The sequence below is a fragment of the Thalassophryne amazonica genome, chromosome 11 (assembly GCF_902500255.1).
Source record: "Thalassophryne amazonica chromosome 11, fThaAma1.1, whole genome shotgun sequence".
Lineage (NCBI taxonomy): Eukaryota > Metazoa > Chordata > Actinopteri > Batrachoidiformes > Batrachoididae > Thalassophryne > Thalassophryne amazonica.
In genome coordinates, this window is record NC_047113.1 from 52,897,319 (window position 1) to 52,919,148 (window position 21,830).

Sequence of the window (21,830 nt, forward strand, 5' to 3'; positions counted from 1 at the left end):
ACGGGTGTGGCGCACCGCCCGCTCTGCCTTGTTGAAGGCCCGGATGAGGGCTAAGGCCCATGCAGACCGCCGGCGTTCCCCGGCCCCTGCTTACCAGCCCAGGCAGGAGGTATGGCTATCAACGAAGGACATCCCCTTACAAGTGGACTCCCCTAAGCTGAAGGAACGTTACATTGGACCATTCCAGATCCTCAAAGTCCTCAGTCCAGCCGGTCTTTCATGTCTCACGTGTCAAGCCATACCACACCTCCACCCTCTGCACTCCTGGACCGGTGCCGCCTCCTGCCTGGATCATCGACGGGGAGCCTGCATGGACAGTGCGCAGGCTCCTGGACGTCCGTCGTAAGGGCCGGGGGTTTCAGTATTTGGTGGACTGGGAGGGGTATGGACCAGAGGAACGCTCCTGGGTGAAGAGGAGCTTCATCCTGGACCCGGCCCTCCTGGCCGACTTCTTCCACTGTCACCCGAACAAGCCTGGTCGGGCGCCAGGAGGCGCCCGTTGAGGGGGGAGTCCTGTTGTGTGGGCCGCCAGAAGAGGAGGTACTGCTGGCCCACCACCAGAGACGCGCCCTGCCTGAAGTGCGGGCTTCAGGCACGAGAGGGCGCTGCCGCCACGGACACAGCCGGGGTTGACAGCTGTCAACTCATGACAGCTGTCACCCATCTCCACTTCATCAATCCACTCCATAAAAGCCGGACGTCATCTCCACATCGCTGCCGAGATATCATCTACCTGTGAAGGTAATTGTCTCTGCTGACTTAAACATTGAGTAATAATCTGAACTTCTTTGCAGCCGTATTCCTGTGGCGTTTCCTTATCTGTGGGATTGGCGTAAAGTGTGATCAGCGACGGCTTTGCTTCACACTCCAGCCAGATAAGTGATTTAACAGGAGCTGCACGAGTGTGTGATTAGAGGTGGAGGTGACTTTCCACCTTCTGACTGTTTTTGTTACTGGGTGTGCACACACCCACATCTCACTGTTTGTGCTCCTCGCCAGCAGTACCAGATCCGACAGTCGGGGACGGTCACCACCTGGGAATTCGGGACTTGGCGGCTCCAGTATTCACCAGGTTTGTTGGCGGTGGAAATCGTGTGGTTCTGGCTCTTCTCAGGACAGACGTCTTCTATCCTCGAGCCTGCCCACACGTCACCGTTGTGTATTGACTGCTAGCAGATTCTGTGATTGTCTGTATAATCGTTGTGCACATTCACAACATTAAACTGTTACCTTTTGGCTCATCTATTGACCGTTCATTTGCGCCCCCTGTTGTGGGTCCGTGTCACTACACTTTCCCCAACAAAAGTAGTGTCAAATATGACTTCCATGTAATTAAAAGTGTCAGGACCTTCTGGATGGAAGACCAAAGGCACAAAATCGATAAGCTAAAATTAAATCTTTAGCATATTCCTTCCACAGTCTCAAAAAAATCTATTTCATTCAACAGCTATTTCCATGTCATTGTTAGCAGTTGACCCATTTGCCTTTTTCAATTTAGACACAGGAATTTGAACTTACTCTGTTTATACACATATAAAAAAAACTTTTTTTCTTCTTAATTCTCGTCAGCAAATTTTTCTCATAATCTCTCTTCCACACCATTATAAATTCATGTGATGAACTATGTTTTGTCTTTCACAGCAAATTGCTATCCCAGTTAGTCATATTCGCTATCCCACTAAATCATATCAGCACTGGAGGTCAATGCCTTCAAGTCAAGGCTGAACAAATACTGGGCCGTGTTTTGCTTTAGCACTTTTTCTGACAGATGCTGCACATAGTTGTTGCAGGAAGCTTCTGCTGGTTAGGATCTTATTCTCTCTCCATCCTCTTTCTCCTCTTCTCCCCTGTGTTGTTTGTCCGCATTTTTTTGAAGGACTTCCACTCCCATGTTGGTCACTGCTCTCCAGCTGGCTCGGTCCCATATTGTTCTTCCCAAGTCTTCCAGTTGATGGAGCAACTCTTGAGGTTGTGCTTTAGGAGGTCCTTGTAGCATTTCTTCTGCCCTACTCTGGACTAGTTTCCTTCATATGGCTAGGAGTAGAAGATCTACTTGGGAAGTCAGCTGTCATCCATCCTAATGAGGTGACCCACCCACCCAAGCTGTTTCTTGGTGATGACACACTCTGTGCTCGGGAGCTTGGCTTCAGCCAGGATGCTGATGTTGTTACAGTCATCTTACCACCTGATGAGGAGAATACTCCTCAGGTAGCATTGGTGGAATTGCTTGAAGGGTCTTCAGGTGGTGGTGATAGGTTGTCCAGTTTCAGATCTGTACAGCAGGGTTGGCATGACAACAGCTTTGTAGATGAGGATTTTTATCTCGTGTCAAAGGTCTCTGTTGTTGAAAATGCAGGTGCAAAGCCAGATGAAGGCACTTCCTGCATACTTGAGTCGTGTTGGATCTTGTCATCGATGTCAGTGTTTAATGACACATGGCTGCCCAGGTGGAAAGTGGGTCATGTTTTCCAGGACCTGTCCATGCACTTTCACAGTAAGAAGCTTTGGATTGACCATGTTGTGTGTAGGCTGATACAGGACCCATGTCTTCTTCAGGTTGATGTGAAGACCAAGCTTGGTTTACCCTTCATCAAAGGCTTCAAGGTTTTCCTGAAGACCTACTTCCATAAAGGATGACACGCTGTTGTTGTCACAGCATACTGGAAGTACAAGAGTGAAGTGGTGGTGATTTTCTTCTTGGCACTCAGTTGGTTCAAGTTGAAGAGCTTTCCACCCCTTCTGTACATTATGTCAATTAATGGTGGCACGTTGTCCTTGATCAGGTAGAGGACTGCTGCCATGAAGATGAAGATGATATCAAATCAAATCAAATCAAATCAATTTTATTTATATAGCGCCAAATCACAACAAACAGTTGCCCCAAGGCACTTTATATTGTAAGGCAAAGCCATACAATAATTACGGAAAAACCCCAACGGTCAAAACGACCCCCTGTGAGCAAGCACTTGGCGACAGTGGGAAGGAAAAACTCCCTTTTAACAGGAAGAAACCTCCAGCAGAACCAGGCTCAGGGAGGGGCAGTCTTCTGCTGGGACTGGTTGGGGCTGAGGGAGAGAACCAGGAAAAAGACATGCTGTGGAGGGGAGCAGAGATCAATCACTAATGATTAAATGCGGAGTGGTGCATACAGAGCAAAAAGAGAAAGAAACACTCAGTGCATCATGGGAACCCCCCAGCAGTCTAAGTCTATAGCAGCATAACTAAGGGATGGTTCAGGGTCACCGGATCCAACCCTAACTATAAGCTTTAGCAAAAAGGAAAGTTTTAAGCCTAATCTTAAAAGTAGAGAGGGTGTCTGTCTCCCCGATCCGAATTGGGAGCTGGTTCCAGAGGAGAGGAGCCTGAAAGCTGAAGGCTCTGCCTCCCATTCTACTCTTACAAACCCTAGGAACTACAAATACGCCTGCAGTCTGAGAGCGAAGCGCTCTATTGGGGTGATATGGTACTATGAGGTCCCTAAGATAAGATGGGACCTGATTATTCAAAACCTTATAAGTAAGAAGAAGAATTTTAAATTCTATTCTAGAATTAACAGGAAGCCAATGAAGAGAGGCCAATATGGGTGAAATATGCTCTCTCCTTCTAGTCCCCGTCAGTACTCTAGATGCAGCATTTTGAATTAACTGAAGGCTTTTCAGGGAACTTTTAGGACAACCTGATAATAATGAATTACAATAGTCCAGCCTAGAGGAAATAAATGCATGAATTAGTTTTTCAGCATCACTCTGAGACAAGACCTTTCTAATTTTAGAGATATTGCACAAATGCAAAAAAGCAGTCCTACATATTTGTTTAATATGCGCATTGAATGACATATCCTGATCAAAAATGACTCCAAGATTTCTCACAGTATTACTAGAGGTCAGGGTAATGCCATCCAGAGTAAGGATCTGGTTAGACACCATGTTTCTAAGATTTGTGTGGGCCAAGTACAATAACTTCAGTTTTATCTGAGTTTAAAAGCAGGAAATTAGAGGTCATCCATGTCTTTATGTCTGTAAGACAATCCTGCAGTTTAGCTAATTGTTGTGTGTCCTCTGGCTTCATGGATAGCTAAAGCTGGGTATCATCTGCGTAACAATGAAAATTTAAGCAATGCTGTCTAATAATACTGCCTAAGGGAAGCATGTATAAAGTGAATAAAATTGGTCCTAGCACAGAACCTTGTGGAACTCCATAATTAACCTTAGTTTGTGAAGAAGATTCCCCATTTACATGAACAAATTGTAATCTATTAGATAAATACGATTCAAACCACCGCAGCACAATGCCTTTAATACCTATGGCATGCTCTAATCTCTGTAATAAAATTTTATGGTCAACAGTATCAAAAGCAGCACTGAGGTCTAACAGAACAAGCACAGAGATGAGTCCACTGTCTGAGGCCATAAGAAGATCATTTGTAACCTTCACTAATGCTGTTTCTGTACTATGATGAATTCTAAACCCTGACTGAAACTCTTCAAATAGACCATTCCTCTGCAGATGATCTGTTAGCTGTTTTACAACTACCCTTTCAAGAATTTTTGAGAGAAAAGGAAGGTTGGAGATTGGTCTATAATTAGCTAAGATAGCTGGGTCAAGTGATGGCTTTTTAAGTAATGGTTCAATTACTGCCACCTTAAAAGCCTGTGGTACATAGCCAACTAATAAAGATAGATTGATCATATTTAAGATCGAAGCATTAATTAATGGTGAGCAGCCTGGTAGGAATGGGGTCTAATAGACATGTTGATGGTTTGGAGGAAGTAACTAATGAAAATAACTCAGACAGAACAATCGGAGAGAAAGAGTCTAACCAAATACCGGCATCACTGAAAGCAGCCAAAGAGAACGATATGTCTTTGGGATGGTTATGAGTAATTTTTTCTCTAATAGTATATTAGCAAAGAAAGTCATGAAGTCATTACTAGTTAAAGTTAAAGGAATACTCGGCTCAATAGAGCTCTGACTCTTTGTCAGCCTGGCTACAGTGCTGAAAAGAAACCTGGGGTTGTTCTTATTTTCTTCAATTAGTGATGAGTAGTAAGATGTCCTAGTTTTACGGAGGGCTTTTTGTGAAGATCTTCTAAATTAGTGAGACGCCATTTCCTCTTCAACTTACGGGTTATCTGCTTTAAGCTGCGAGTTTGTGAGTTATGCCACGGAGTCAGGCACTTCTGATTTAAGGCTCTCTTTTTCAGAGGAGCTACAGCATCCAAAGTTGTCCTCAATGAGGATATAAAACTATTGACGAGATAATCTATCTCACTCACAGAGTTTAGGTAGCTACTCTGCCCTGTGTTGGTATATGGCATTGGAGAACATAAAGAAGGAATCATATCCTTAAACCTAGTTACAGCGCTTTCTGAAAGACTTCTACTGTAATGAAATCGATGTATCGAGCCCTGCTTTACACTGAATACTGAAGGCATTGGTTTTTGGCTTCAGAACTTTGGCAGACATGATATCGTGGATAAGCCTCAGGATCTTGATGAATTTCTCAGGACAGCCTGATTTGCTTTTGATCAAGTGGGTGTGACATGCTGTGGGATGCCTTTGTTAAGTCAATAAAGGCGAGGTACAGTGGTTGGTGTTGCTCTTGACACTTTTCTTGCAGTTGACGGACAATGAAGACCATGTCTGTTGGCCCGCTTGGTGGTCGGAAGCCACTTTGAGTTTCAGGAAGGATGTTTTCTACTAGTGGTCTCAAACAGGTGTCATCAATCCATGCAAGAACCTTTGCTGCTGTAAACAGTAAGGTTTCCTCAGTCCTGTGTTACAGGTCTGTTAGGTTATGTTTATGGTTAGGGTTGGGGGTAGGAGTAGGGTTAGTAATAGTGAGTTTAAAAAAAAGCCCAGTCTCGAAAATTTGAATCATTTTGTGACGGGAGGATGAAAAAAAAAGTGAGACTGGGCTGGGTATTTCTGCTTGAGTCCAGAGTTTGATGATGAGTCGATGCAGTTGGCATTGGAAAAAGGGATCTCCTTCTTTAAAGACCTCAACGAGAATCATGTCTTCCCCAGGTGGGGAGGACATATATGGAAGACATGGATGTATACGCTCCAGTCCAATAGATGGCAGTAAAACACCTTACCGTTAGATCTTATCCGCCCCAAAACGGAAGAAGAGTATTCGAAGCGCCATTAACCACATGGAACCGGATGTAACGCGGATCACAAAGGGCTGTTTGTTCCAGAAAAAATAAGTAGCACTACGTCTTGCGAATCGCATATTTTTAAATATATTTACAGATTAAAATATTAGCATCTGTAACGTTATAATTTTTGTGAGCTAGTTCACTTTAGCTCCGTAAGCTAGCGTCAACGCAGTCTCGTGCTTATCGCCATTTTGCGCATTCAACAGAGTTTGCACGGCCGCAAGGTAAAAATGACATAATTGTATTTCGACGGCTTATATAGTAGTGCTATGTTTTTTTTATTTTTATTTTTTTAATGCGTGTACTCGCATCTCATTTCTTTTGCAGCATGGTCGAAGCGGACCGACCAGGGAAGCTGTTCATCGGCGGGCTGAACACCGAAACCACGGAGAAGGCCTTGGAGCAGTACTTCAGCAAATACGGGCGGATCGTAGAAGGTGTGAGAACATAGCCATTATGGGATAATAATAATAATAGAAGAAATAAATCTCGTCGGTCCCGACAAACACGATTCAAATGATCAGATAAAAAATTTAGGATACAGTACTAAACATCCACATTCATGACTGTTAGCATCCAATATAAGAAAAACAAGACACCTAGATAATTGCAGTGCCTTTTCCTTCTTTCTTGATGTCACCATATTTTAGACACATGTTTGCAGTTTTGTTATATTTAGTGTGGCAGGACAAGGTGGAAAATGTGTAGGCTAGGTGATCCTTCTCCTTGAGGTGATCCTTCTCCTTGAGGACCGTTTTGGGAAGCACTTGTGGGCAAAGGACTGAAGATTGGCCACTGAGTTTATCCACAAAGTTTTACTGAAACTGCTGTCTGCATTTTGAAGATGTTGCTGCTGGCAAACTGACAAGCATGCTCATTATAGTAGCCTTTTTGTGCTTTACAGTGAGGCAAAACTCACATGTACAGATTACAGTATTTTGTTTTCAGAAAGTGATTGTTTGAGGGCTTCCCTTATGATAGGAGTAGGTTAAAGCTGAAATCAACCCGGTTTGATTTAGGAAAGTTACACTTTATTAAAAGCACTGTAATCCCAAATATTTTTGAGTAGTGATAAAATTGTGATGAAAGTGTCAGATCATTCCTTCTGATTTCTTCTTTATGTTTAGTTCTTTTGATGAAAGATCGTGAAACCAGCAAATCAAGAGGCTTTGCTTTTGTTACTTTTGAAAACCCAGCTGATGCAAAAGATGCAGCTCGGGAAATGAATGGAAAGGTAAATATTTTTTTATGGTCAGTCATACATGGTAGAAACACTATAGAAAGCAGCTGAATTTGTTATTGTGACTCTTTCATAGTCTCTTGATGGCAAGCCAATCAAAGTAGAGCAAGCTACAAAGCCACAGTTTGAAGGTGCTGGCAGGCGTGGACCACTGCTCATGAACTCAAGAAGCCGTGGTCCACCCAGGGGGCCCCGTGGGTCCAGGGGGGGTATGAGGAGCCCACCGCCCAGAGGTTAAACGTCATTTTGTTGAACTAGTAACTTAGTATTTTGTATTTACTTTTATAGGAGTAAACCTAAGTACAGCATATTAATATCTGCACTTGTCTTTTGAAAGATTACTATGATGGTGTGTCATCCAGAGGTCCTCCAATGAAGAGAGGACCACCACTCCGTGATGGAGGGCCCCCACCCAAGAGGTCTGTCCCATCTGGTCCTATGAGCAGGCGTAAGTATGAGAAATTTGTATTGTTACCTTCTTGCCATCAAAACACTGGGATGAAGCAATAATCTTTATTTGTATACAACTCTTTAACAACATTGCAAACAGCTGTAAAGTACTTTGAATTGTCAAAGTATTATTCCTACCAGGGGGATATAGTGATCAGCGTGTTCGTTTGTCTGTCTTTGTTTGCTTGCGTGATATCTCAAAAACCAGTTGACAAATTTAATTTATATTTAGCACAAGGGTGTACTTGGGTGATCCCCAACACCAGTTGATTTCGGTGACGTTGTGGTCAATTTCAAGGTCACAGCGAGTTATTCAAGTTATCATTGCCACCCTTGTTAGCATGATACCTCAAGTACCAGTTGACCAATTTCATTCATATTTAACATAAAGGTGTATGTGTTCCCTGACACTTGATTTGTGGGGACTGGAGGGATAGGCCATCTGATGACTCTTGTAAACCATGCATTTATGTAGTGAATAGGCTGCATGTTGAACATAATAAGCGAAGTGCGCAACGCATCTGCACTTGTGTGGGTCAGACGGGGCAAAAATCCCAACTACCAAACTCACACTGCTCCCACTGAATTTCGTATACAGTAGCATTAACTGACTGTAAAAGTTAAGGCTTACAGGGATTGTTTCAAAGGCTTTAAGCCTTAAGCGACGCATACAATAATGACAGGTGCACATTGTGCTGTTTTCGAATGCTCGAACGGAATTTATAGGCTTGAAAGTTGGCTGAAAATACACAATTGCAAAGCTCCGCCGAGTCCACACAAAGACGGAAAGAAGAAGAAATGTGGTCGTAAACCTCCGTTCATTCTACACAATTTCGCCACAGAAAAGAAAAATCCAGATGGACAAAAAAGATGGACTAAAATTGTAAGTTTCTTGCACACATTTATTTTTTATTTTTTCAATATCCTGAAACCGTGCCACTGTTTTTGTGCATCGGCTTATGACTAATGTTGCGCCATGAATGACATTGCGCGTAATATTGTAAAATTGACATGTTCTATAAACAAACTGCATGCATGACTGTCAAATGTCTGTCAAATTATCAAAACAAACGTGACACCAAAGAGGTTATATGTGAGACTCACCGTCATTGTAGTCATTACGAAGCCGGCGGAGTAGCGATTTCTCATCCCTGCTTAGCAAATATTCTGCAATATCCACAGTTTCAGACTCTGGACTTCGTCTAACCATCCGTCAGCTGCCTTCAAGGGGTCAGAAACTTGTTTGTCTCCAACTATCATTAAGGACTGGTCATTTTCAACAGCGGCTCTCTCTTCCTCCTTTGTCGGCACTTCTGTAACAGTGCAGCACACGCAAGCACAGCCAGGTCTTCTTTCCGCTTCTGTCTACTGCTGTACGTAGTCCTGGTTGTAACAGGCAATCCGCGGAGCTTACATAAACGCTTTAAGTCGTCAATTTTCCAGCAGCTGAAATGATCCAAATCACAGCACTCCTCGCTGCTTTCTGCTGCCATAGCTTGTGGGTTGTAGTCGAAAAATTTAGCCTACCCATAATGCACCGCGGGGCCTGAGATGCGCACTTCGCTTATTGTACACAGACTTGCCTAGGGACTCCATATGTTCCAGGATGACTCCGCCAGTGGCCACACCAACATACCCAGACCATCTAAATCTTAAACTTAAAATTTTACTGGTCTCTTGCCAGCTGTTCTGACATTTGTCACTTTGCAACAGCACTAATGCATCATATAATGTGGGAAATAATGAACTTGGTCACACCACACTTAAACTTTCTGCCATCATTTTCTTGTCCTTGCAAGTTCATAGATGTTTTGTGCACATTCCAAGCCATGTGGTAGCTAACAAGCTAGTTTAATGCTCTGTGTTGCAGCACCCATGTCAAGAGACAGAGATCCCTATGGTCCACCCCCTCGAAGAGATTCAATGATGTCCAGGAGGGAGGACTATCCATCACCAAGAGATGACCATTATAGCTCTAAAGATGGGTATGTATTTTTTTTCATGTTGAATACATAGTGCTGGGGTTTAGTATTTTCTTACACTATAACCAGATCAAAGTATTTAAAGTTGTTTTATTTTTGGGACTTTAGACACTCTAAGTTTTTACTTTTTATTTTATTTTTGTCTACTTCCTGACCATGCTGCATGTTAGACAGTCACAAATATTCCCATATATTAATAAAAATAAGATGTTTGGAAAGCTGTGCCTCCATTCCTTAACATTGTTTTTTGGCATGGCAGGAGGACGACGGCAGTTGTAGTAATGTATTCAGTCAAATGGTTAATGAATAAATTTGCTAATTGAAAATGACTATTTGAGACGTGGTTTTAAAATGCTAAATTTATAACAAAGAGCCTAGTTATTATAATTATGAGTAATGGGGAAAATGTGATATGGAAGCAACAGCCAATATTTGGTGCCCCAAAGACTTTGCTGTGTTCATGGGGAAGTTTTTAAACCAAATTCATAATAGACTGTTAATACATTCTGAGTGCGCATGAACAGTGGCGAGTAAACGTCGCATGACTAAGCGTGAACTCCAAACTCTCTTGCCGGTGTGGAAGGGGAAAGCATTAAATGTATATTCGTCCAAAATATGTCCAAGGAGCGGCTCTCCATGAAGGTTATGGAGGAGCTGATGCCCTCTACAGCATGGATACTTGACGGGTTGGGCTGAGCCGGTCACAACAGTGCAGTGCTCAACTGCTTCAAAATCCTTTCTTTATTTGGCTCATTAATGAGATTTTTTTTTTTCATTGTGAGGAGAAAGCTGAATGACAGATCGACGTGAATAAATGGAGCACTGTGATGCGAATAAAGCTTGAACAGCTTTTTTTTTTTTTTTTTGTCGGTGGCTGGACAAAGCAACAGCAGGACAGAAAATGCACCCGGGGCACCGGTATTACACTGAGAAACTTCTTCAAAAACGCTGCATTTATTCACAGACTATTTCCACATTATGGAGTTAAAGTATTTCCAATACAGGGACATCTAATGTGGACACCAGTGTGTCTGTGATGAGTCCAGATGAACGGAGGCAATAACAGGTCAGATTAAAAGACTTTATTTACTCTGTGTGCGCAGGTCTGCTTCACGTGAGGCAAACGCCCGTTTTTGTTCATTAATAGAAAGAAAATATGGAATTTAACATTTTTCCTGTTTGCGGGGATTTGTTTCGGATGGAAATAGGTTTTGATAGAAACATTTAAATGGCTGTCGGGTTTGGACAGGAATATGAGGCTCAAACCAAACTTTATTGCTGTCTAGAGCCAAGACCGACAACCTTTGTTATGGGCACTTTGGTTTACGATAAATTCAGAAGTTGTCTCAGAGCTGTTGGGGACAAGAACAAGCCAAGTGATCCCGGGACCTCCGAGCGCAGGGACAAAATCTGGTCAGGTTCACCTGCATACCAGTGTGTCTTTTACTGTTTCTAAACACTCAAAATATTGAGTGTTTAGAAACACCCATGATGACTGGAGCAGTACGCTTGAATGTTTTTGATGAATGAATGGAACGTTGCATTTTTATAGTCTTCTGCAATCTGCCTGACAACACTGAAAAGCCGTGTTTCTGGCTTTCCTCCAAAACAGCTATCATTTGTGCAAAGCATGCTTCAGTCAAGACAATAAATATAGCTTAGCACAAGCTGTTTTAATTGTTGTAATATTCAGTGATGACAAAAATGTGCACACAGTGTGTACCAGCATTACATCTGACTGCGTAAATGCTCTCTATTAAATATTGTCTTGTTCAGATTGTCACATCTGGGACACGTTTAAAGGAATTTGTCAAGTGTTCTTTGGGAAACATACAGACATTTGTTGAAGTGTTATCCATAGATTCAGTCAGTATTTACACAAAGCCTGCATGTCTGCATTAAGAGGCGCTGCACCCTACAGCGTCCTACACGAGTGACTTGCGGAGTACTCAGTGTGCCAAACAATGTAACAACGGTCTATTGATGCTGCATTGATCCCAATAGATATTCGTTTTTTTACCATGGTTATGTTTACAATTATGTGTGTTGTGGTGGATCTGGATAGGAAGTACTTTATTATAGACATGGTGCCAGACTTAAAATGTGAATTTCCTTTGAGAAAGTAATTTAGGATTCATGAAATCAATTTGTCTTAAAAAAAAAAAAAAAAAATCCATGCAAATTGACTTTATACAGCAGAAATGTAATTGAGAACCTACAGGAAGCTGAAAAGATTTCTAGATAGGTTTTTATTGGGAGGAGTGAAGACTAGTGCATTACATGGACACAAAAACGGAATTGATCACCCTGGCTAAGGATGTCTCCAAAATATGCTCATGTGTAAAACATGTCCCTGTGTTGATCACTAGAGAAGCTATATTGTTTGAAGTTGTGTGTTATTGTTATACTGCTCATGCTCTTAATACTATCTCCCCCCCTCCAAGGTATTCCAGTCGGGATTATAGTTCAAGAGATTCGAGAGACTATGGCCCTCCTCCTAGAGATTATTCATATCGAGATTACTCCAGTTCCCGAGACGATTATGGCTCTGTATCTAGAGGATACAGGTTTGATATTTTATTTATTTTTATTGCTATTTCATATCTAACTTCAGATGACTGTTAAATTGTTGCTGTACTGCTGTGTAGTGATCGTGATGGCTACGGGGGAGGCCGGGAACCCAGAAGTTATATGGACCGTCCAAGTGGTGGTTCTTACCGAGACTCCTATGATGGTTACGGTAAGATATGTCTACATGAGTGCAATGGGAAAAAAAGACAGTCTCGGTGGTGCAAATAAGAACCACACAAATAATTCTCCAACCAAATCATAATCTGACTTCAACAATCTTCAGTCACAAGAAGCTGCAGGTCTCATCACCCCAGTTTTCTTTTGCCGGATTTCTGACCAACAAACCAAGTCGCATGTTGTAATGGTTTACAAAAGTTTCTCAAGATTGGCATACCAACTGAAATGAAAAAGTATATTTAGAAGCTAAGTCAGCATACAGTCCTCATTGACGCATGGCAGTATCATAACAGAAAACTTATAGAATATGTAAATGGGCCCCAAGGCGTTGGCAACCAATAAGGAATCCCAAAAGTCTTTGGAAACACCTGTTCTTCAGTCAATGTGTTGTTGCTCAAAGCTCTCCCTCAAGGAGTTCCCTTCACAAAACCATCAAGACAACTCTGAAAACCTCGTGCTTACCAGCAGTTCTAACACTTGAAGAACTAAAAGGAAAAATGGCTACTCAGATCAGTGGCATGCTCAAAGGGCTATCATTGCACATTTGTTCTCTGTCCTTGGATATTAATGCCTAAATCAACTCCCATATATCCCATGTTAGAATTAAATTTGATTACCTAATGGGCATCTTAAAACATGCCATCTTAACTTTATTTCTAACAATGAAATCTCTTGGCAAAAAGTGAGCACCTGAGAGTGCAAGAAAATGTGTCAATTGAACCTTTACAATTACTTGACCCATTGACCCTGCAGGTAACTCTCGCAGCGCCCCACCTTCACGGGGACCCCCACCATCCTATGGTGGGAGCAGTGGAAGCAGTCGTTATGATGACTATGGCAGCAGTTCCCGAGACGGATATGGCAGTCGTGACAGTTACCCCAGCAGTCGGAGTGATCCATATCCTCCTAGCCGTGGCGAGCGAATGGGCAGACAGGATAGGGGCCCAGCTCCCCTTGTCGAGAGAGGCTACCCCCCTCGTGATTCATACAGCAGCTCAAGTCGTGGAGGCCCACGTGGTGGCCGTGGCGGCCGCGGGGGTCGTGGTGGCGGTCGACCTGATAGAGGAATGGCTCGCAGCAGATACTGAAATGGACATGGAAAACGTTGTGTCCCATGCTCTAACACGTGTTTTGGAAGAAATCTGCAAACAACGTAAACTAGCCATGTCTAAATCTGTGGAATATGAAGCTTAGCTTAGAACTGTTTATCTTGAATTTACTTTTTTTTAATTGTGTATTTTTTTTTTCTTTTCTTTTTTTAATCATTATTTCTCTTGCTCATGTAATGGTGCAGTTACCATGTGAGTTAGTTTTTGTACGTTCAGTGCTGTTGGAACCTGCAATGCCCTCAAAGTCTGGATTTCCTACTCTTAATAAAGCTTTTAGTTGTAGATCACCTGCTCGTCGATGCCTACTACGATACCAGAAATGGTGAACTGAATGTTACATAATACCATGCTCTTTCCAAATTTTTCTGTAGGGCTTAGCATCTGCTTACGCTCTATAAATAGTAGCCAAGTGACTGAAGTTCATGAACACAAATGTGCTTCCAACTGGTCCCGACTGTTTTCATGGGTTAGGCAAATGTTCCTGTCAAAATGTTCCAATGTTGTTTCCCTGGAAATGGATTCCATCACCCTAGAGCCAAAGTATGAAGTCACGCAACGACATAACCAAAGACAGCCAAATGCAAGCAACAACCAAATGCAAGCAACTTTTCAACTCGACCAGTAGTCAACAGCTGGTAAGCAAAGCAAACCTTTTTCTCATCTGTAAATGAGTTTCTCACTGTCCTGTATAGCAATCTGCACCCAAAGGCTGATATTCAAGACAACGATTGACTCGGAGGATGAAAGGAAAAAAGTCAACCAGGGGTTCCTTTTTCATTGTAGTCCGTTTCAGCACCTTTAAAAAAAAAAAAAAAAAAAAAGTATAAGTGCAGCAGCAGTGTTGGATTATTATTATGATTATTACTATTATTTTCTTTTTGTCTAGTTACAGCAGTAAAAGTTATTTTTCCTACTGAGCCGGCAGTCACTGAAGATCCCTTTTGCCCAACCAGTCATCCAAGTTGACTAATTGGCAGCTGTGAATCTTAAAATTGTAGGTCAACATATCAGATGGGGATTATTTTTTAAAATTTTTTGGGGGGGGGGGGGGGGTTTCTTTTTTCTTAACGGCCGTTAAGAATTTTCTCTCTCGAAACCTTTTCTGCAAGCATGCCACTTGAAACAATGGAGATCTCTTGGAGAACACAATCATTGCTGCCAAACACGAAACCGAATCACTCAACTGTAATTAAATTGGATCAAGGGCTACAGGATCACTTTCAAATATATTGTTAATACATGATTAGGATAAAAGCTACATGCTAATGCGAGGTTCTGATTGCAGGATGATAAGCCTTCTGAGGCAATCGGTCACTGAGGAAGTTGCCTGTTTGTCCCCGTCGGATTGTGAAACGAACACAACTTGGCAGGTGTGTATTGAAGCTGACCATGGTCACTTACAAGATGCTACAGCTACCTGGACACTTGAGACATGTTGGTTGCTGTTACTCAGTGGTGGGCACACTTCCGATAATCCGGTAACATAATTATTGAAGATAATGTTTTCATTATCGGATTATCTTTTTAGATAACTTTAAAAACCATTATTGGACTAATTATCTTCCGATAAATTGTCGTCCGATAACGTAGTAAACAAAGCTAAACAGTGGCAAGCATTTTTAAAATTTAAGCTCAGTTGAGACCTACCTGTTAAAAGTTTCTTAAGAGATGTATAGTTCCACCCTCTGCAAACAGAAGAGAGCTGCTTTCAGGAGAAGCCACTCTATCCTCTACAGGCAAAGGAGAACTGGTCACCAAAAAAAAAAAAAAAAAATCATTTTCTTTAACACCATACTGATAAGCTGGCAATATCACCCAAGTCATCCAGAGGCATACATTTTTAACATATGGTTCAAATTTTAACCAAACTAATTTTGGACAAGTTATTTAAAATTACTGTCATGTCTGATGTTTTATAAAGTGAAAATATCAGATATATGTTTTAGTTTTAAAGTAATGTGCTAATTTTTAAGGTTTTGTGAGCATGCTGTACCCAGCAGTGCATTATGGGTAGGATAGGGTAATCTCAGTACGTTCATGACAGGACAAATGTATTTCAGACACTGTTCAGGCGCCACGGACAGCAACATTAAACTCTAGTGCCTAAAACTCTCGTGAATATGTTCTGAGTTTATAGACATCATTGTATTTGCGTTAAATTCCACGCATCTTAAATGTAGCAGACATGGATTATCTGGAATTTTGTTTTGGCAAGTTTTCAAGGCCTCTACTGCCATCTACTGGCCAGTAGTGTTCATGGCAGTATTCGCCCTAAGTACTAAGCATCTGTGCACCAGTAGATGGCAGTGTTCTATTTATTTTGACCCCGGTTATATCAGATGGTTGTCAAATCAACTTTATGGCTTTGCAAATGGCTTTTTTTTTGTACAAATTACGTTTAAAAACAAAAAAACATTACAAGACAGCTCTGCGGTGTTTTCACATGCACAGTGCGAGCGGTTGGATGCTTGTAGCTCTTCGGCAGCAGGATACAGAATAATATCATACGGGTTTGATTTTCATTCGACCATACGATCGGCGATCAGGAGGTTTTTTGTGAGATGTTGAACGCAGCTTGTTACTCCATGTACACTACACGATGCACGATTAACCTGAAACTCGGTCCAAAAAATTCTTGCATGAATGAAAAATCATCTGAGAAAGGGCTAAAACTCGCACAGTGTAAAGCCAACATTTATGTGTCGACAATATTGAGTGCATGTTTTACATCATAAAACGTGCGCACGGCACTAATAAAATGTGCGCACATTTTCTCCACATGCAAAACATTTTGCGATGACACTTCCAGGGCTCAGTAAAAATGCCTGTTTTTACAAATAAAAAATGGAATATTTTACAAAAGCACATTTGTCTGTAAACACCAACACGTCACATTAACGTGTCGGTTTACATAATGAATGACTGAACCAATCAGTGTTTAGCAGAGGCACTTTTACCCAGAATCCTTTGCGATCTGTCTGTTTGTTACAAAACCTCAGAATTAGTGCATTATTCAACATTAAAAGATATATGTTATATTTTAACTTTGTACAAATGACAGAATTGACATTAATGGAGTTATTCTATCAGTAAACATACAAGTGTGGGCTCATTGTTTGGGTCTTTTGTCGCTTTTGATGCTTCCAAAAGCGATCGTGGTGGTAAAACTGAAATTCAGCTTGTTAGTAGTTGCAAATGTACCAGAGACAATATTGGAATTTATCGGTTATCTGTAACTTCCGATACATTTGTGGGTGGCTTATTGGTTTATCGTTATCAAATAACTTTTCAGTTATCTGATTATCTGTTATCGAAGTTAATTTTTTGGTTATCTGTGCCCACCACTGCTGATACTGTTAGATAAATGTGATTTATGAGCAACTTACATGTTTTTGTTCTTTTAAAACCAACCTGGGACATATGTTTTGTCTTTCAGATGCTGGTACACGATTGATGGCTGGCGGTGAAAACTTGACAGGCTGAACGGCATCGTGAAAATCAGATGAACATCTGCAGAGGATTACACATGTTGAGAAGTTAGCTTGAATAAATAACTTTAGAACTTGCATATCATTCTCCTTTCATTTTTCAGTTCAGTAATGTATGTGTACTTGTCAAAATTTCCAGTGCAATTTTGGTAATACATGCCAATGTATGTATGCTTGCGCACACAAGTTACATTAACAGTTTTTGCAACTTTGCTTCTAGTCTACACAATGAAATTGAAAGGATTCAAGATGTGATTTAAGTTACAGTAGGTCTCCAGCTTTAAAAAGTTGGAACAAAATATTGTATCAACTATCAAGGAATTTCTCCGTTTTCAGATGTCAAAAGTAATTGGATGAATTCAAGGATTATTATGCTTGGGTGAAAATTGTTTTGAAAGCAACAAATGCTGATACAACACATGTAGCATTATCTACTGATCACGGCTGATCAGCCCGCAATATGTAAACTTATGTCCATAAACATTGCATTAGTTTCATTTGGTTAGAGAAAATATTTACCCATAGAAATATTGGTGCCCCTGATTTTTAAGTATGAAATTTGAAGTGTTCAAAAAAATGCAAATGAACCAATTTTGTATAATGAGAATATTCATGTTTAAAGCTATTGCACAACAAAAATGCTTTCATGTAGTGAGCTAGAAATGGTCAAAATGTGTGCTGCCACAAATATTGACACTGATAAATTTACAGGAAACTTGTGTACACTGCCAGTTTATTTATATATAAATCAGAAGATTGGTGTGTTTCCAAGTGTTTTCCAGTCAACTTCAGTTTACCTCTGGGTGGACTGGGACCACACAGATTGTCTGGTCCAAGAACTGAACCTTGGTCTTGTAGTGATCCAGCTTTTATCCAGAGACACCTGTGCCACATGTTGTTCTGATGACCGATAAATTATGTTGGTAGCAGTTGAATGAATATATTGTTGTAAGCTTTAGCAGTAAATTGTGGTGGCCTATCAAATGATTGACCAGCAGCAAATCGTGTTACTACAAAACCTTCAACCCTTCGTTGATACCATCGGTTCTCTTCAGAGACTTCTGAGCATTGCAATAATTATCAACTAAGATGCTTTTGGAGATGTGTAGTTTTGATCACTGATTAATCCTTTTGTTTCATGTTATTAAGTAGGCATCAGTGAGAAGGTGTCTTATTACATCCTTTAATTGGAATTAAACCTAGGTTAGTTTTTAGAGCACGCAGTGGTGACTTTTTTTTTTATATGAATTTGAAATGTGATGTATGTCAATGAAGGTTTGGGCCCAAATTACATCTTGTTGATAAAAGAATGCTTAAAAATGAAGGTATAAGTAGTGTGAATACATGTAAAGTGCTGATTACGTACCTTCTGAATAGTCATCTTTAGTCCCATTCCACAAGAATGTCAATTTAACATGGTAACCAAAAATAGTCTGGTATGTAAGTATTTGGACAGTGACAACTTGTAATTGTGCCTCTAAACCACCACAGTGGGGTTAATATGTAATTATAAAGGTGTCCTTGTGCAGATTTTCAGCTTTAATTCAAGGGGTTTCATAAAAATACCACATTAATCTTTAACAAATTATAGCAAATATTAGAAACAGTCCCATTTGGACCAATAAAATGTGTGTACAACATTTCTTAGCATCGAAAGGTGTTTCAGACATCTGGTGAGGATGGCTCCTGTCCTCCCGTGGGAGGTCTTAACTCCAGGCATGTCCTACTGGAAAGCGGTCCCATGGAGGACACAGGGATGAGGGTTGTATTTCCAGCTGGCTTTGGAACACCTTGGGATTCCCCAGGTGTTAGCCGGCTGCATTTATGGAAAAAAAAAAAAAAACACCCTAAAAAATTGCTGCAAAAGGTTTTTCAATGGGATTTTGTAGTATCGTGTGTGTAATAACATACTAAAAGTCTACCAAATTCTATCAAGGGTAATTTTCAAGATGGCATCCAAGATGGCCACCAAGTCATTGAAATGCTCCTAACTCCCTTATTATTCATCCTTTACAAGTAATTTTGGTGTCTAACCCCATGTTTTGGGGATTTGGGAATCCAATTAGCTCATTTAAATGACAGTGAAATAATTATATAATTGTAAAATCCAAGATGGCAGACCAATATGGCTGCCAAATGATGAAAACGCCCCAAACCCCTTCATTACTCATTCTGTTTTGCATCTTTTCTGGCTCAACCATTATTTCCAGCGTTGTCAACCATGTCACTTGCCCTGTCTGCCATGAAGCCTTAGGAGATGCTGCTGATGTGGTTGAAGTTCGTCAGAAGGGAGCTGATGGAATCAACAGTGTGAGTGTGCAAAGAGGGGATGACAGTCGTTTTAACTGGTGAAAAGGTTCATTCTAAATGCCGAAAGCGGTATGTCAATCCAAAAGAGCCAACAAAAGTGAGCCAACAAAGAAAAGTGTCAGAGTATCATCCGGTCCGTTCAACAGCCGAACCGATTGACTTTTCTGCGGGACTACAGTAACGCCAGGAAGTGCAGACTTAAGTTATGTAAAGACAGATACCTTTGTGAAGACCATCCTTGAGTGTTGTGATAATCATTCAGACGATTGGGGCCTCACTGTGAAAGGGAGGATGGAATATTATGGCTGTGATTTACATGTGGCGGACTGTCTTTACCATCACTCATGCAATGGTAATTTCCGGTCTGGGCTTGGTACACCACTACAGTTCCAAAATGTCCCAGAGGTAAAGCGCAGAAAACCTGGCCAACCCAAAAATGAAGATCAGGAGCAGGCATTCATGAAGGTTTGCTCTTTCCTTGAACAAAATGAACAACTGACTCTTTCACACTTACAAAATAAAATGAAGGAATTTCTGTCAAATGCAGATTCTGTACCATTTGGAAATCAGTACGTCAAGGGAAAACTGAAACAACAGTATGGGAACAACATTCGTTTTGCTGAAGGGGAAGGCCTCCATGACAGTAACAATTAGGGAAAAGACTGCAGAGATACTGAGATCTTATTTCAGCACCCAAGCAAAGGATGAAGCATCACAGAAACAAGCAATCATTGAAACAGCTGCACGGTTCATTAAAAGTGATATCAAGTCCAATGTAGCATCCCCTACAAATCAGTATCCTAGTGTGATGTCGCTCAAGCTTGATTCTGCCCTTTCATTAGTTCCTGACACTCTTGGGACATTGTTGAATTGTCTTTTTGTAGGTAAGGCGACAGGACGATAGGTTGCAGGAATTGGACAGGCAGAAGTCCAGGCAGTTCGACCACGTGCTGTTCTAGCTCCCTTACAAATTGGCCTTGCTGTGCAGTCACATCATTTGTATCGGTCAGAATTCCCCGTGGATACCCTTCATGAAATGGGATTTAGTTCTTCTTACATAAAAGTCTTGCATTTTGAAAAGAACGCAGCAGGTTTGGTTGCTCCGGACATGTGGATGACACTGATTTGCATGACATGGGACTTCTTTTTCTTGGGGACAACGTTGACTACAATATCCTTACTATTGATGGCAAGGGGACCTTCCATGGAATGGGAATCATAGCAGCACTCACCCCAGGACAAAAAAAGATTGTCATTCCAAGGAGAAACATTTCTAATCTGGAGTTTGCAGTGCATAGTAAAATTGCAATCATTGAATATCGCTTCGCGAAACATGTACAGCAAACTATCGTGTTTGAACACACTCCAGCCTTGGTCAACTGTGATAGGACAATTGATGTATTGTGGGAGCTCTCACTAAACTTCAAAGAGGAAACTCCTGGATGGCAGGGAATGATGCATATCATTCACCAAGGATTAGATCACCCAGGTCAATCATCAGTTGTATTCTTGTCTATGATTGACTCGTACTCGGGGGACAAGACATGCATTCTCTCAACTCTGGATTTCGTTTGTGATCTTCATCTTGCACCATACTCTACCAATTATTACATTCGATCAGCCCCTGTATTGGAAAGCTGCCGAGATCATCACTGATGTACAACAGGGGAGCCACTTGAAAAACATTGTCTTGATGCTTGGATGTTTTCACACATTTATGAACCTACTTGGTGCAATAGGTACACTGATGGAAGGTTTGTGCCAGTCATGACCGACAAACCAGCAGCTCCAGAAACCCTCCTGCAGATGGTCCACTGTAATTGCACAACTGCCTGTCAAACACCCCGGTGCAGTTGCAGGAACTAGGGACTACCATGCACGCCAGCTTGTGGATCATGTCAAGTTGAAAATTGCCAGAATCCACATAATCATTACCAGAGGAAGAGTTTGACAATGACAATTTGTAAATCTGGTCCAACCAAAATGTATTTTGATGGTTTGGCAGTTTTGCCACTGTAATGGGTTTCACAAGTATGGAATCATCCATCCATTTTCTTCCGCTTTATCCAGAGTCGGGTCGCGGGGGCAGCAGCTCAAGCAAAGCCGCCCAGACCTCCCGATCCACACACACCTCCTCCAGCTCCTCCGGAGGACCCCAAAGCGTTCCCAAGCCAGCCGAGAGATGTAGTCCCTCCAGCGTGTCCTGGGTCTTCCCCGGGGCCTCCTCTCAGTGGGACGTGCCCGGAACACCTCTCCAGCGAGGCGTCCAGGGGGCATCCGGAAAAAATGCCCGAGACACCTCAACTGACTCCTTTCGACGTGGAGGAGCAGCGGCTCGACTC

The 21,830-nt window shown here is 41.6% G+C and overlaps 1 protein-coding gene across 2 annotated transcripts; it reads left to right on the forward strand.

Moving 5' to 3' along the window:
- Positions 1–6,130: 6,130 nt before the first annotated feature.
- On the forward strand, positions 6,131–17,256 carry rbmx (RNA binding motif protein X-linked). Of its 2 annotated transcripts, XR_004563623.1 has the most exons (10): positions 6,131–6,385; positions 6,489–6,598; positions 7,289–7,395; positions 7,478–7,634; positions 7,739–7,849; positions 9,722–9,836; positions 12,278–12,400; positions 12,482–12,573; positions 14,976–15,060; positions 17,127–17,256. XR_004563623.1 is itself a non-coding variant. In XM_034181685.1 (9 exons), the coding sequence occupies exons 2-9, from the start codon at positions 6,490–6,492 to the stop codon at positions 13,667–13,669; spliced, it is 1,149 nt and encodes a 382-aa protein (XP_034037576.1). In that variant the 5' UTR covers positions 6,131–6,385; position 6,489; the 3' UTR covers positions 13,670–14,489. The 2 variants fall into 2 exon arrangements, 1 of the variants encoding a protein (XP_034037576.1); XM_034181685.1 differs by lacking the exons at positions 14,976–15,060; positions 17,127–17,256 and adding an exon at positions 13,335–14,489.
- The last annotated feature ends 4,574 nt before the right edge of the window (positions 17,257–21,830 follow it).